The sequence below is a fragment of the Schistocerca piceifrons genome, chromosome 2 (genome assembly GCF_021461385.2).
Source record: "Schistocerca piceifrons isolate TAMUIC-IGC-003096 chromosome 2, iqSchPice1.1, whole genome shotgun sequence".
Taxonomy (NCBI): Eukaryota; Metazoa; Arthropoda; class Insecta; order Orthoptera; family Acrididae; genus Schistocerca; species Schistocerca piceifrons.
In genome coordinates this window covers 485,070,223-485,086,240 of record NC_060139.1, presented here as the reverse complement: position 1 = coordinate 485,086,240, position 16,018 = coordinate 485,070,223, and the positions used below count along the sequence as shown (strand labels likewise).

The 16,018-nt window shown below is 38.9% G+C and overlaps 1 protein-coding gene across 6 annotated transcripts in view; it reads right to left on the bottom strand.

The window, feature by feature from the left end:
* LOC124777949 (cleavage and polyadenylation specificity factor subunit 1) overlaps positions 1 to 16,018 on the bottom strand; it is a 299,452-nt gene that overhangs the window by 205,084 nt on the left and 78,350 nt on the right. For all 6 annotated transcript variants that reach the window (XM_047253499.1, XM_047253500.1, XM_047253504.1 and 3 more), the window contains 2 exons: positions 8,051 to 8,157; positions 7,802 to 7,975 (listed from right to left, as the gene is read on the bottom strand). In XM_047253499.1, coding sequence (XP_047109455.1) covers positions 7,802 to 7,975; positions 8,051 to 8,157 — 281 coding nt within the window. The remainder of the gene's footprint in view (positions 1 to 7,801; positions 7,976 to 8,050; positions 8,158 to 16,018) is intronic.

The following is a 16,018-nucleotide window of genomic DNA, read 5'->3' as shown; positions in this document are numbered from 1 at the left end:
AGGTTCAGCCTGATCGGAAGGCAACGTAGGCAGCAGCACTGGTGTGTTGTGTCATTGACTGTAACGTATCTGATAATGATAATGGGAGAGGAAGACAGCCTACCACTGAAAATGATGTGCTCTCTTGTCCGGCACGGAAACCGAAGGATTGAAAAGATCAACCAATGCCTTTGATCTGTGATTAAATGGAACTTAGAACCACACAAGAAGACATGAAATTTCTTGATGGTGAACACAATCGCTAAAGCCTCCTTTTCCATCTGAGAATACTGCTGCTGAACTGGAGTTAAAATACTGTAAGTGCCAGCAATGGGTCATTCAGACCCGTCTGCGTATTTGTGCACCAACACCACGCCAAGACCATGCTGAGAGGTATCTCTAGCCAACACAACACACTGACCTGGCTGAAAAGAGGCCAGACATTGGGCAGATTGTTGAAGCTCAGATTTAAACAAAGCAAACACACTGTCACAAGCTGGCGACCAGGAAAAAAGGACACATTTTTATGCAAAAGTGTGTGTAGGTGCTGAGCAATAGTGGATATCTCCAGTAAAAACTTACGATAGGTATGCAACTTTACCTAGAAACGCCTGCAGTTCCTTAACAGAGGTCAGCCATGGCAAAGCCGCAATTACACCAACACGGTGACGCAACAGCTCAACTCCTGTGCGAGAAACCTGAAAACCTAGGTACTGAATTGACAGCTGAAAAAATTGAGATTTGACAAGATTGCATTTGAGACCCACAGACTGAAAAACAGAAAACCACAATCAGAGATTGCATAGGTGGGCTTTGATGGAAGAACCCGAAACAACAATATCATTGAGGTAATTGACACAGTTGGGCACACAGACTGTCACCTGCTCCAAAAAATGCTGAAAAATTGCAGGTGCACTACCAACTTCAAAATGCAAGCGTTTATATTGGTATGTGTCAAAAGGTGTATTGACAATGAAAAAGTGCCTTGTGATATCATCCAAGGGAAGCTGGAGGTACACCTCCAACAAATCAGTCTCGGAAACAGTAGTGGTCACCTGATAATTTTGTGAGCTACTTGTTAAGGTGGGGCAAAGGGTATGTATCTATCATGGACTATGCATTAATCATGACACTGAAGTTGCCGCAGAGGCAAAGCTTACCCACCAGCTTCCTAACGATCACCAATGGTGTAACTTATTCACTGGAAGAAATAGGCTGAATGACATCCAGCAACAGCAAACTGTCTAATTTGGTCCTGACAGAGTCAAACAATGTGACACGCACCTGCTGCGCCAAAAACAAATGAAGGCGGGCAGACTCTTTCATGGTAATGTGGGCCTGAAAACCGGTACACAACCAAGCCCATGGAAAAACGACAAAAACTCAAGAGCAGAATGACTCCAGTTGCAGATGCAGAACTTGATCTGACACTAAATTTATTTCATCGGCAATGGAGAAATGCATCTAACCTGAAACGGTCTGTGGTACGGAAATGACCCACAAAAAATAAGGTGACAGGGTGAAAAACGGATTTGTAAGATACAAGACTTGAGAACTGACCTAGGATCAGAATCTGCTGAATATTGAAGCTAATCAACTTCTCTGAAAACTGTGTGAGGGGAGGAGAGGCCGTTTGAGTGTTTACTAAAGCCACTGCAGCTCCTGTGTCCACTTGCATTTTCAGCGGTTTATTAAACACACACAACTCAATAAACAATTTGTTTTGGGAGACAGTAACTGTACAGATACAATTGATGTCTATCAGTAGTGCTGTGTCCATCACATTTGAAGTCACACATTGACGCAATGTGGGCTTTCTTTAGACGCTTGTTGCAAACAGCCTAAAGCTTAGGGCATGTAGCACGCTCGTGTTGGACAAAGCAATACGGGCAAGACACAAGGGGGTCACGCAGCCACTGTTCTGATGTGCCCTCATGCTGCTGGGGCCGTAACCAACACTGCCTCATGCGACGCTGAGTCAAATGGTTGTATTGCTAGAATAGTTTCGCCATCATCATTAACACTTGCAGCATGCCAACAGGGGTTGACTGAGCAACTTTCAATACTGCTCCCACCCCCTCTCAGCCGGGGCCATACTAATAATAACATGATGCACCATGTGATCATGGGAGAATTCGTGATGGGTACTAGTGACAAATTTACAACAGCTTAACGTATTTACTCGAATCTAAGCTGCACTTTTTTTCCGGTTTTTGTGATCCAAAAAACCACCTGCGGCTTAGAATCGAGTGCAAAGTAAGCGGAAGTTCTGAAAAATGTTGGTAGGTGTCGCCACAACTAACTTCTGCCGTCTAATATATGTAGCGCTACACAGGCATGCTTTGCAGGCACACAGATGAATACTGGCGCCAAAACCTCTGCGTCAGTAAAAAAAAAAAAAAAAAAAAAAAAAAGGTGGAAGATGAGCTTTATTTCTCCGCCCCGAGTTTCAAGCACTGCATTTTCATACATTACGCAACGAAGTAAATACAAATTCTGTATTGTTCATCTTCGAATGTAGCAGCATTTCAATGTACTACGAAAATCCGACTGACCAGACTGTTTGGGATGTTTGTCAATATGGCCAACTCTACGTTATGAATTCTTTCCTACCTGTGAGAAGAGATGGTTGCTCATAGGAGCTTTTATGAATTGTGAATCACGTGCAGTATTATCTTCACCATAAGAATAATATGAATATAAACATTTTACCATGTATTCTTTCGTGTTTGCTGCTTTCTCATTTAAATCCTGTCTGCCTAATAAACTACAAAACTAGAGTGAGACAACAGCAAACGTGGAAGAATATACATATCATGTCATGTTTATATTCGTATTATTCTTATGGCTAATAGTGATACAGTCAGAAAGGAAGCACGGCAATTGACTAGATTTTTAAATCTAAGATGACTCTAATTTCTGTGCAGAACGTAATGTACTAAAGAGGCGTCTGCAAAGATTTTCAAACAGAGAAAAATTTTCACTAGACTCTCATTCAGAACATCTTCTATCATACACAGTCTATTATTTGCTTCTTGTTGATCATTATCAAAGAAAGCAGCCGTGTAAGTAACAACAAATAGCAGTCTCTTGCCATTGTTTCGCAGTAGCGTGCACCAAAGCAAGCCACGTCGCGAGCGGCGACAGGCCGTAAACACTCAGAATGCGACAAACAATGCATGGCACAGTACAATACTGCATTTTCAGCTTAGAGTGACGTAAACACCTATAACAAAGAGAACGGCGCTTATCAGATCAAAGCAAAATAAGCAATCAATTCAAACCAGACGAAGCATGTGAAAAAGGAAGGGTACCCATATAAATACAGACGGAGCGCCTGACGCATAGCAATGGCTACCTGGTAAAGCTTAACTGCTAAGCTTACGATTCGAACCAAACTACTGTAGCTGTATCGTCATTCATTCGACCTAATTGTGTCTCATATTACAATGGACCAACTTTGTTTCAATTTGGAGGTGCGGCCTAAAATTTCTCTCTCCCCCTTGAATTTCGAGTCTCAAATTTCAGGTGCGGCTTAGATTCAAGTGCGGCTAAGAGGAGGAGGAGGAGATTACTGTTTAACGTCCCGTCGACAACGAGGTCATTAGAGACGGAGCGCAAGCTCGGGTTGAGGGAAGGATGGGGAAGGAAATCGGCCGTGCCCTTTCAAAGGAACCATCCTGGCATTTGCCTGAAGCGATTTAGGGAAATCAGGGAAAACCTAAATCACGTTGGCTGGAGACGGGATTGAACCGTCGTCCTCCCGAATGCGAGTCCAGTGTGCTAACCACTGCGCCACCTCGCTCGGTGCGGCTAAGATTCGAGTAAATACGGTAACCAGTGTAACTCTGCAGCCCAGGCTTTGTAAGATTGGTTTGGGCATTTCTGACAATGGTAAAATTCTACACACGTCGCAATGACACATGTTCTGACACAGTAATAGGTTGTAAGAAACTTGTGAATTTCATCAAGTGATAAGATGGCATGTCCTTGCAAAGGCACAAATTGGCGCAAGTGATACAATGAGCGATAAAAGCCATGATAAAAAAAAAAAAGGCCCTACATAGGTTTGCATCAACTATAGGTTGTGTGTGGCACTGAACACATTGAATAGAGAACAGTAATAGAAGTTACAGAATAGGCCGAGCAGTCGTTTGTGATTGCTTAAATAATACTGTTTCTTTGGCAGTTCATCAGAGTGCCAACCCAGGCCTCTATAAGTGAGCCTGTGAAATGTGTGGACACATCGTCTCTGAAATTGCACATGTCATGAGTAAAGGTACATCAATCTCACTGGGTCCTGACCTATGTCTCTGAAAACACTGAAAGACGGCTGATATGCAACTGAGTTATTGCTTAATATAATGGAAGGAAACATTCCACGTGGGAAAAATTATATATAAAAACAAAGATGAGGTGACTTACCGAACAAAAGCGCTGGCAGGTCGATAGACACACAAACAAACACAAACACACACACAAAATTCAAGCTTTCGCAACAAACTGTTGCCTCATCAGGAAAGAGGTAAGGAGAGGGGAAGACGAAAGGAAGTGGGTTTTAAAGGAGAGGGTAAGGAGTCATTCCAATCCCGGGAGCGGAAAGACTTACCTTAGGGGGAAAAAAGGACAGGTATACACTCGCACACACGCACATATCCATCCACACATACAGACACAAGCTTGTGTCTGTATGTGTGGATGGATATGTGCGTGTGTGTGAGTGTATACCTGTCCTTTTTTCCCCCTAAGGTAAGTCTTTCCGCTCCCGGGATTGGAATGACTCCTTACCCTCTCCTTTAAAACCCACTTCCTTTCGTCTTCCCCTCTCCTTACCTCTTTCCTGATGAGGCAACAGTTTGTTGCGAAAGCTTGAATTTTGTGTGTGTGTTTGTGTTTGTTTGTGTGTCTATCGACCTGCCAGCGCTTTTGTTCGGTAAGTCACCTCATCTTTGTTTTTATATATAATGAGTTATTGCTTATTTAGAATTCATCTGTCTCCTGAATACACAGGCAAGATGTACTGCTGGTATTTCATTTCCTGTCTCTGTAAGGGACTGTTTTTACTTTGGTTAATTGGAGTACAGAAGTACCCAGCACTTCCACCAAACAATGTCACGTTAAAACCACAATCAAGTCCAAATCTGAAGACAAGGTTGTCAATGAAATACAACACTGTGCATTGGAAGCTCATTTATTACTGACACCAACATATAGCCAAAACAGAACTGACCTTCTGGACAGAGTGTGCAGCTATTTATACAAACATTGAGTATTCCTGAATATACAAATATTTCTGACATCAGATATTTCATGAACATTATAGAAGTTGTAAATACTATACTAAACAACAAATAACTGCTGGTGGTTGAATATGGACTGGCGACACAATGTGCCAGGCAATGAGGCTAACCACTACACTATAGTGCATACACAGCAGCTTGTAGCAATAGTGTCTCACAGAGGTGAGTCTAGAAGTCGGTCAGGTCAAGGGTGGGGGGCTAATGGTGGGGGGAGGGAGCGAATGGAATATCGCTTAACAAAAGGAGAGTTGGTGTCCTCCATTTAAGTAGTTTTTGGTTATTGTTTTGGAGTTCAAGATAAAAACGTGTCAAGAGAATGTATGTGCCCGGGAAAATAATACCATTTGACCCAGATGTCCGGCGATTTCGAAGTTTTTGTCTGGGGTTAACAATTCAAGTGTTGGTAGGCATACCCGGCATATTTAGCTTCCTTGATTATTGTATGTGGTACTCATACATTAATATACATCCAATGTATATTAATAAATAATAATATGCTCATTTTAAGTTAAATGATATTTATTGGGTTAGATAGTAAGCTATTTGCCACTCTTATTCTTTTGTTAAAATGCATTTTAAATACATTGAAACCTATGTTGCTACATAATTATAAAAAAAATTAGTGAATCTGTTGAAGTAATATATTCGCTGATTTCTGAAGTCATTTTATCCAGTGTAATATGATGCTCCATTTGGGGGGGGGGGGGGGGGCGGGTGGGGGGGGGTGCTATAGCCCCATGGCCCCTCCCCCTTGCCACTGCCCCCTGGTGTCTCAGGAAAGTGTGTTTACTTCTACAAGAACCATCCAGAAACTGTTAAATACTCTCACACAACAAAGATGAAGACATGTGAATTCTGCACACTCGGTTCCAAAACTCCATAAACACACAATAGGTCATAGGTCATTGTACTGTGCCTCAACAGTAAAGAGACGATTCTGAAAAGACTGACTACCAAATTAATCAGTTCAGGATTATAAACTATTCTACGTCACTTTGTAGCCTCCACCCTCTATCACAGGTTGAATTTGAACTCGCTTTTAAATATCAGGATATTAACAGCATTCTGAAACTGAATGGCCAAAACTGGTATTAACAGTAAAATAAAATACAACTGTAATGTAGCCTGTTTTCTTTGTAAAATAAAGGTAGCGACATTTGACTGCTGGTAGAAGATCCTAGGAGTGTCTGCCCTGAGAGTGCCTCAGTCATGCAGATCATTAACATGTTTTTATTCCTATCAAAGTACTTTAATAAGTCCATTAAAACTCTGTGGTGTGAATGATATAACTCAGCTGAAACTATCAATTACAATTAAATAAAAAATGTAATCTAGGCTGTTTTATGTCACTATTTTCTGTGCCACAATGCCATCTTTGTGTCAGTACCTACAGAGATGGAGTATGTGTGAAAAAACACAAAGTTTCAGTAACTCTATCTCCATCAGAGGCAGAGACCATGAGCCACAGTAACTAAGAAAGACTTAAACAACATAGTGTAACAATTTCATTGGCCGTGCCACTAAAATACCGTTCTGCAGATTAATAATGTAGGCGACAGTATCAGTGTAATGGTCACAAAAATTTCTATTTTATTTATTCTTAGTGACATAACTGACAGTACTGTGCAATAGACACAGACTTTATTCCTCATCTAAAAGTAGCCGAAAAGTCTAATCCAACATAGGTTTGAAAATTCTTTGCTGCATACACATATTGTATGTCAGCTAAAGCAACTGTTAATCAGACATTTGTTGAATTTTATTAACGCATCACACCTCCACAAAGTATTTGCAGTTCCCACCCTACATCTTAACACATGCTTTAGCACACAAGTGCAATGATTTCTGAACATGTTAAAGAGAGCTTACATAATGTGTTCAGTCTCAGATGCCTCCACAATTTGTACAAGAATACATTCATCTCCACTGGCAAGTAGTGTGGGAAGGTCACTGGATTTCTGTAAGGAAAATGTGCTGGCCAAGGTACTGATCCACACAACCCAATAAAGGCAGCTGTGCGTCATCAGAAAAAAGAGCATTTCAGGGTGAAACAAACAAAATACTTAGCAAACACCAAAAATTGTCATGGATTTCTATAAAACCCATGTTTCTTTATGTAACAGGCTGGATGAAAATAAAAGATTAATCTATTTCAATGGTACGTGCTAGGAGTAAACCTACTGACCTACAGACAATATCAAGCAATGATAAACTGTCATCACATTTTCAAATTACCAAGAGACTTAACTGATGAAGTTTTTAATTTCCATAGCCCAAGATCATCTACAATATTTTCAAACATGAAAAAGGGAAGGAGAGGCGGAAACAAGAAAAAGAAGATTTTGATGATGAAAGGCTAGAGCCTGAGAATACCTTAGTTGCAGTTAACATGTATCGCAGAACAGAATAAAAAAGCTGTATACAAATGAAATAAAGACATTTATGTCAGAAGCTTTTTTTTTTTTTGAGGTGTTTAACATGCATCAGACAATTGCTCTGACACTTTCTTCACATCTACTCACCTGAGGTCTTATGGATCGCTGAAGAACACACAAGGCTCCATTTTTACCATACCCAGAAGTGGTAAATAGTTCTATATCAGGGTCTTCTATACTTGAAAATTCCTCAGAAAGAAAAGCTGGTTCACCCATCGATATGTTTCCACATGGACCTATATTAAGGAGGCTATCACAGACCTGGAATTGACACACACAGAAGAGTCAGTTTACCAATACACAATATCGTAAGTGAAACAGTTCCAACATTCTCACCTCAAATGCATAGGAAGCAATATGAACTGAAGTCTGTGTTTCACTGCCATATACTTCCAGCTCATCCAGATCTCTAATATCTGCCACATCCGATGCCATCCAGTCACCTACAAAACATTATCAGAAATACACATAGATACCTGGCCCATGTGTCTTGTAGTATTTGATGTAAAATAAAATCTCATCCGCATACTGAAGAACAGTACAGCATAATGGAAAATGTTCTTTGACTGGCTTTTTTCAACTGAAAGCAAAACACTTCAAAAAATTCATAAATAACTAGACACAAAATGATGCAAAATCAATGGAAAATTTAGCAGCATTATGGGGGACACTAAGAAGTACCGAATACGTAAATAAATTAAAAATGAAACATCCTACGCCTGCTGCAAATTTTCTTTACTGCACACAAATGCTCAGAAAAAAAAGACAGATGCCTGTTGTTGCTGTCCACAAAGTTAAAAACTGGCTTAAATAAATCATGGATAAATAGTGATTAATGAGATCTGAGCTGTTGTAACATACTGGAAGAGCAGCAAAGAAAAGTAATAAAGCACAGTGTTAGGTGACATTAAGGGCATGATAAAATATCAGAAATGACAAAGCTGAAACCCTGAAAACCAAAATGACAAACACAGGAGACAAGACAGAGAGAGAGGACAAATTAAAAAAGAAAAGTCGTAACAATCTTTGAAAATATGTAGCGAAGCATAAAGATATCAATAATATAATAATATAAGAATGGAAGTACTGAAGTGGAAATATCATACAATGTATATGGTGAAGGTAATTCCACCACAAGTTCTCTTGAACCTGCACAAGCACTAAAGGTTGTTTGGAGGGAAAGCCAATGTTCAATTTTGGTTTACTGGGAGAACTGTAAGAAAGCGAAGTTCAACAATAAAGGAGATATTGTACAGATCACTTGTGTGACTCATTCTTGAGTACTGCTTGAGAATTTGTTTTCTGCACCAGGACGGATTAAAGGAAGACATAAGGCAATTCCAAGAGGTGCTGTTAGATTTGGTACCATTAGATTCAATCAATGGGAAGAAAGATGACAGTTCTTTTTGCAAAACATTATTGAGATAGTTTACAGAACTGACATTTGTGACAGGCTACTGAACAATTCTACATCTACCAACGAACATTTCGTATATGGACCATGAAGATAAGATACAAGAAATCAGGGCTTGCACGGAAGCATATACAGGTAGACACACTTTTTCTCTCTTCACTTTCATGTTGCCTTCAAATTAAGTTTCACATTTCAGGCTTACACAATAAAAGTCACTCTGAGAGTAAATTTCATTTCCGTAGAAGTGATTGTTACAGCTTTTCCAGGCTTTATTGCCTTGCCTCTCTGATCAATACTTATAAAACTGACCTAATGAGTCTATTTTCAGAGCGTGCACAGCCACAACAAAAGCACACATAGCTGAAATTTAGCTACCGACAATATCTGCAGTAATGGTTAGGGGCATCCTGATCCTTTCCCAATTTGGATTGGTATATGGAAGTTATATTGTATGAAAAACAAGAATTACTTATGTCCTTTATTTTCTTCTTTCTTAAAACATTTCTTCTTTTTTTCCCAGGTGGTTTCTTTCTAGATGCTCAGTAGAAAGAAATACGTATGTCAGTGGCTTGTGAGATGCACATGTGGAAAAAGTTAAGGAAAAGAATGCTGCATGCACAATCACATATAAACCCTCCACTGCAATGCATGGGTACTGTCAGAAAGATAAGTACTCTATCTCAGTATTTGGATCTTGCAAAGGTGCTTTAACCACCCATGTAATTTTTGGCATGAAAATAAACACCAGTTACACTTCTTCAATACATCGTAGCTATATCCCCTTCACAACTTAACTTTTCCATTACCTTTTTGACATTTTTTAAAAAATGTAATTTAGCTTTTCCGTTACCCAGTTGCTCATTTTTAATACAATTAAGTAACTTTTCAAATTTCCGGTGAAAGTCTTACTTTGTCAATCACATCCACCTCTTTCCTCCTCACCCCATCTGGTAAGTCTCCCCTGACCCGTGGTTCTGGGTGACTTTCCCGAAATATACCCGTTTTCCCAGACCTCTACAGTCCTTTTCCTTCATCCCTCTTCCTTCCCCTTCGACCCCTCTGTCTGAAGAAGGAGCCTAATTAAATTTCTCTCTTATGTGTGTGTTCTGCTGCTGCTGCTTGGTGAGTAAATTTTTTATCTATCTTTTTATCTAATTTTTATTTTGCCAAAAATTAATTGTTTCCATTGTTCCATCTACCTCTTTGTATTCTTCTTCTTGCTCTGCCTCCTCAAAATATTTTTTTCTTGTGATAGTGTTACGTCTCATGTTTTCTACCTTTCCAATCCTCCATGTGTCCTTCCCACCTTGGCTGTCCATCTTCATTTAACCATCCAATGTGTTATCCTATTTATGCTCCCATCTTGTCCTCTTTTCTACACTAAGCTATATAATGGATCATTTCTTCCTTTCCTGTCTGGTAGCCACTGCACACTTTACACTGTTGTTTGGTTATCACCCCTATGGTTGGTTTGATGCAGTTCTATTTTCCTGTCAGCTGCAACATACCCTCTTCATTTCTACTAACTGCTGAATCCTGCCTCGTCAACAATCTGCCTTATATATTCATATCTATCCTTCCACATTCCCTTTCATTACAGTTTCCTGAAATAACTCATGTTGTAATACGAGGGCTATCCACAAAGTACATTACGTTTTGGAATTAAAAATAAATAAAGTATTGGAAAATTTTTTATTATATACAGATGAAAGACACACTTAAATACTACTTTTCTACATAGTTGCCATTTAAATTAAGGCACTTATCGTAGCGATGGACGAGCTTGGAAATTCCTTTGTCATAAAATTCGGCCGCCTGCGCCTTCAACCACGTTGTTACCTCTTCTTGAAGCTGTGCGTCGTCATCAAAACGCTGCATAGCCAACCACTCCTTCGTTGCTGGGAATAAGTGGAAGTCGCTCGGTGCCAGGTCGGGACTGTAGGGCGGATGAGGAAACAACTCCCACTTAAAAGATTCGAGAACTTGACGAGTGGCATTTGCCGTGTGGGCCCGGGCGTTGTGAACAGCAAGATCTTTGAGCCCAACTTTCCCCTGCGCTTGTTTTGTATTGCTCTTCTGAGGTTGTGCAGAGTTTGGCAATACCTTTGAGAGTTTATTGTTGTGCCTCTTTCCAGGAAATCCACAAAAATCACACCTTTTCTATCGCAAAAGACTGTCACCACGTGGTTGAAGGTGCAGGCGGCCGAATTTTACGACTAAGGAATTTCCAAGCTCGTCCATCGCTACGATAAGTGCCTTAATTTAAATGGCAACTATGAAGAATAGTAGTATTTAAGTGTGGCTTTCATCTGTATATAATAAAAAAATTTCCAATACTTCATTTATTTTTAATTCCAAAATGTAATGTACTTTGTGGATAGCCCTCATATGTACCAAACCACTTCACAAGGGTATGCTTCAAAGAAATGACTGACTGGCTTTAATAAATTCAAAAAAACTTATTTTATTAACAAAAAATATATCACTTACAAAATTTGATGTTTATTTTATTTCTCTTAATATTCATTCATTATTTCCACTTTTGTCATACCCATCCATGAGCTTCACACTTCCTGTCATTGTCGGCTGTGAAAATTTAATTAAGCAAGTTGTACACTTCATTCTTCACCTTGACATTTCTTTCAAAATGTCTCCCACCAGGAATTCTTTGAGATCCTTGAATAAGTGTCTTGCATGATTTAATTTTTCACTTGATTCTTCATGTCTTCCACTGTTGAACATTCACACCATTCCTCAGATTTCTATTGTTCATACCTGTGTCACCATACAATCCCTTTAGCTGAAACCAACAGCACAATGCAAATGCACAACAGGCCGTTACTTCCTGGGTTACCCTCATATATCTTCAGTTCATTACATTCCTTTCCTTGTTGATTTGTTGCAGACCATCTTAACTCCCCAGTTGATCAAGTCATCTGATTTTCATCAGATTACAAAGTAACTAAAACATTTAATTTTGGTCTTCCACATTGTTTATGTTTCATATCTAGAGAGATTTGTTCCGAACATACATTTTCATGAGTCTTTTCTGGTCTTGTGTTTATGTTTTTGCCTGTCAGCAGCTCTTCCTTTTAATAGAAAACTGTTTTGCCTCATGCAGCATTTCTTGTATTATCCATCTTTATCTATTCAACTACAGCGAAAGAGCAAAGTTTGACATCTCTTCAAGAGTCTCTAATTGAAGTCTAACATTTTACACTTTGGTAGCTAGATCATGACTATAAAAATGACATGAATTCCTGAACTTATAATATTCTTTCTGCAATGTACTTTCACTCTGCAGAGGGTTTGAGGTACTGACAAAAATGAGTCAACGAGAGCGGGTTGCAAGTTGTGCATGGATAGCTCAGTAGAGCATCTGCCTGCAAAAGGCAAAGGTCTCAGGTTCGAGTCCCATTCAGCACACAGTTTTAATCCACCAGAAAGTTATAACAGTCTTGATTTCCAACTCATTATTGCAGAAAACAATTTAGTCTATCACGACTTACATAACTTTCCATAATTAATTAATGGCCCAGATCCCACAGTTAATCATGGATACAGCCTTTGAGTAGTCAGCTGACAGAAGTTATCATTTATAAATAAGGACAGTAAATATTATTAATCATGCAAACATAAAAGTCACACACACTCATGCAAATTAATGCTACATTTGCTGCTAAGACAACAATGATATGTTTGTGCCATGCATCCATTAGTTGCATCAACATGAAATAGCATAGTCTGACCACTGATGAAATTGTTCACAAGTTACTTGATGACTTTGGAAACAGTGTCACTTAATTTTTGGAAGATACTGTTGTAAATGATTCTGAGGAAAATACAAACTATGTTCTGAAAGAAACTATAGAGAATTCACATAAAGAGACTTTGGAATTAAATATCTGACATTTTACTGAAAGGGCTTTCAGTATGTAATTCCAAAGTGATGTTATTTTGTAACATGATTATTTGTTGCATAATTAGAAGAAGAATGTGGATGTCCACACAATTCAGCAACAAGCAGCTTTATTCCACTGTATATTATGACTGAAGAGTGTGGAAGACCACGGACAAGGATAAGGGTGAGAACTCCACATTTTGACTCTGAGAAAGGCTGATGGTCCACTGACTGTATGCCACACCCATATTCTTCATGATTATCTGGGCAGTAAATATAAATTCAGATGAGGTTGTATCTTGGATTTCTCTGTTTATGCAGATGAGAGGTCTGACACAGTGACTATCATGAAGACATTGCTTTTGAGGAATATACAAGAAAATCTACAGTGGGATAAAAGATACAGAACTTCAGAGACATGAGCAAATCTGTCATTGTAAAAGAAATATTTTAGCACTGTGTTGGGAGGAATAGCAAAATGTAAGTACAAGGCAAACTGCAAAAATGGGCACCTCTACTGACAGAAAAACAGGGAGAAGTCAAAACCAATCAGTTTGGTGGATTATAAGCAAAATTAGTTGAGTGTTGACTTGTCTGACCAGCGGACTGAGTGTCTGAGAATCATCAAACTGTGAAGTGATGGAGGAAGTAGGCTTTCCACATAATTCTGAGTTTGACAGTAAACCCTTGGACACTGTAGGACAAATTCAAAGGAAAACACCTAACAATTTCCCAGTTCATGTAAACCACCTGTAGACATGCAAGTCTTGCAAGGACCGCAGGAGAGTTTGAAAGGTAGGAAACAAGATACTGGCAAAAGTAAAGCTGTGAGGACATGTCATGAGTCGTGCTTGAGTAGCTCAGTTGCTAGAGCACTTGCTGCAAAAGGCGAAGGTCCAAAGTTCGAGTCACGGTCCCGCACACTGTTTTGTACTGCCAGGAAGTTTCATATTAGTGCACACTCCACCTCAGAGAGAAAATTTCATTCTGGAAACATCCCCCAGACTGTAGCTAAGCTATGTCTCCACTATATCCATTCTACCAGAAGTGCTAGTCTTGCAAGGTCTGCAAGAGAGCTTCTGTGAAGTTTGGAAGGAGGAGATGAGGTACTGGTAGAAGTAAAGTTGTGAGGACAGGTCATGAGTTGTGTCTGGGTAGCTTAGTTGGTACAGCACTTTCCCACAAAAGGCAAAGGTCCCGAGCTTGAGTCTTAGTCCCGCACACAGTTTTAATCTGCCAGAAGTTTCATCTGTAGAAATTTTGCTGAGAAGATATCTGTATCTGGTACTCCAGAACACTTCAGACTATCAACTGGAAACCAATTTTTTAAAAAATCAAGACAGAAACACAGAGGAAACAAACACAATGTGCAGTGTACTAACGAAGAGGCAAGAAGCTGACTGAAAAAGAAGCAACCAAAGTGGTGAATGCAAAGTCCCATCGGGTAAATTAGGCAATTCATGAAACTGTTTCCTACAACATTCCCAAATATGATTATTATACACAAACAAACAGTATGCTCATATTAATTATGTGGGCATCCACGGCCAGAGTCAGCTGACACACAAGTTTTGTACCACATCATAATGTAAAAAAGTATACTGGAGAAACCAAATTACATGGTATGATACTCAGTAAACTTTTATGTCACACAGTGTGCTTCATTATTAAACACTTCCATGCAAAAGAAACATCTGATTAGTGGAAAATTCCGTGAATGTCCATTTGATCAATTTTTCCTTCTACGAAAACAGTGTTATAAAGAAATCACTTTATGAAAGTTAATATTGTATTCAGGATCAAAGTATTACATACTACTTTAAATTAGGAAGTCTCTGTTTTTTGAAATTTGTAAATGTTACTACTGTACTACTGACTTTCAAGGACTAATAAATCTTTAAACATGGGGAAAAACAGTTAGGTTTTCCTGCTGGGTTTGTATGGAACTGTTCAGTAAAAAATGTTTGTAATAATCTATGCTGTGCTCTTATGCACAAGATACCAAATTTGAGCAATTTGTAAATATAAGAGAAAGCTGCTAAGTTATCAGATTGGCATGAAGAAATGACAATGGTATTAATTATTTTGTTTCTCTTTTGTTGGTAAAAATTAGATTTTGTTTCTATAACTTTTAAAGGTAGTTGTATAATGTACAGCTCCAAAGAGAGAAGCTAAAACTGCACACAATCATAAAATTCTTGGTTCTGAATGGTCTACCAATAACAAAAATTCATCTAAAGGTGATGAGCATTTACAAGAGACTGCTCCTTCATTTCCTAAAGCTAGGAACTATGTGCTGCCCTGCAACTGAAAATGATCCCTCTAAAAGACATCTCAAAATTGCACTCACAGATGAAGAAGTGCAGAACATGGTCTAGGAAATTCTTGATTCAAAGTTTATGAAACTGGTGACACATATATCAGAAGAAAGAGTACCATATATTTATTAAATAGGAAACACCTTCCTGATGTTCTGGAAATTATCTTAAAGTACTGTAAATTTATGTAAAAAGTTAATTACAAGACAGTTGTGTGCACAATGCACCCTAACATTTGTCAAACGCTGACCATCAGTAAATGAAAAAATTAATGTATCATCAAAATTTGAACCAACTTAAGGAGAATTATAGTGATTTCTTACAATATAAGTGAGTCATGGGTCTCCCACTTCATGCCAGAAATGTAACATAAGGTAGAGGAGAGTGACTCTGCACAAAAAGCAAGTAAGACATACCAGTACTCTGTGGAACACAAAAATGATTTTATTTATGTCTTACCTTGCAAAGGGCAAAACAATACTTTTAAATACCCCGTATAACAGAAATTTTCAGGAGTGACTAGATGAAAAAAAACATGTTATGGCAATGTGAAAACTGAAGAATTTGAAGAACGACACTTATTCACCCTTTCTCCTATGAACTCTCCTCCCCTGGTCTTCCACTTATTCTCATATTTAGTTAAGTTTGTGGATGGAATAATTTTGAGTCCA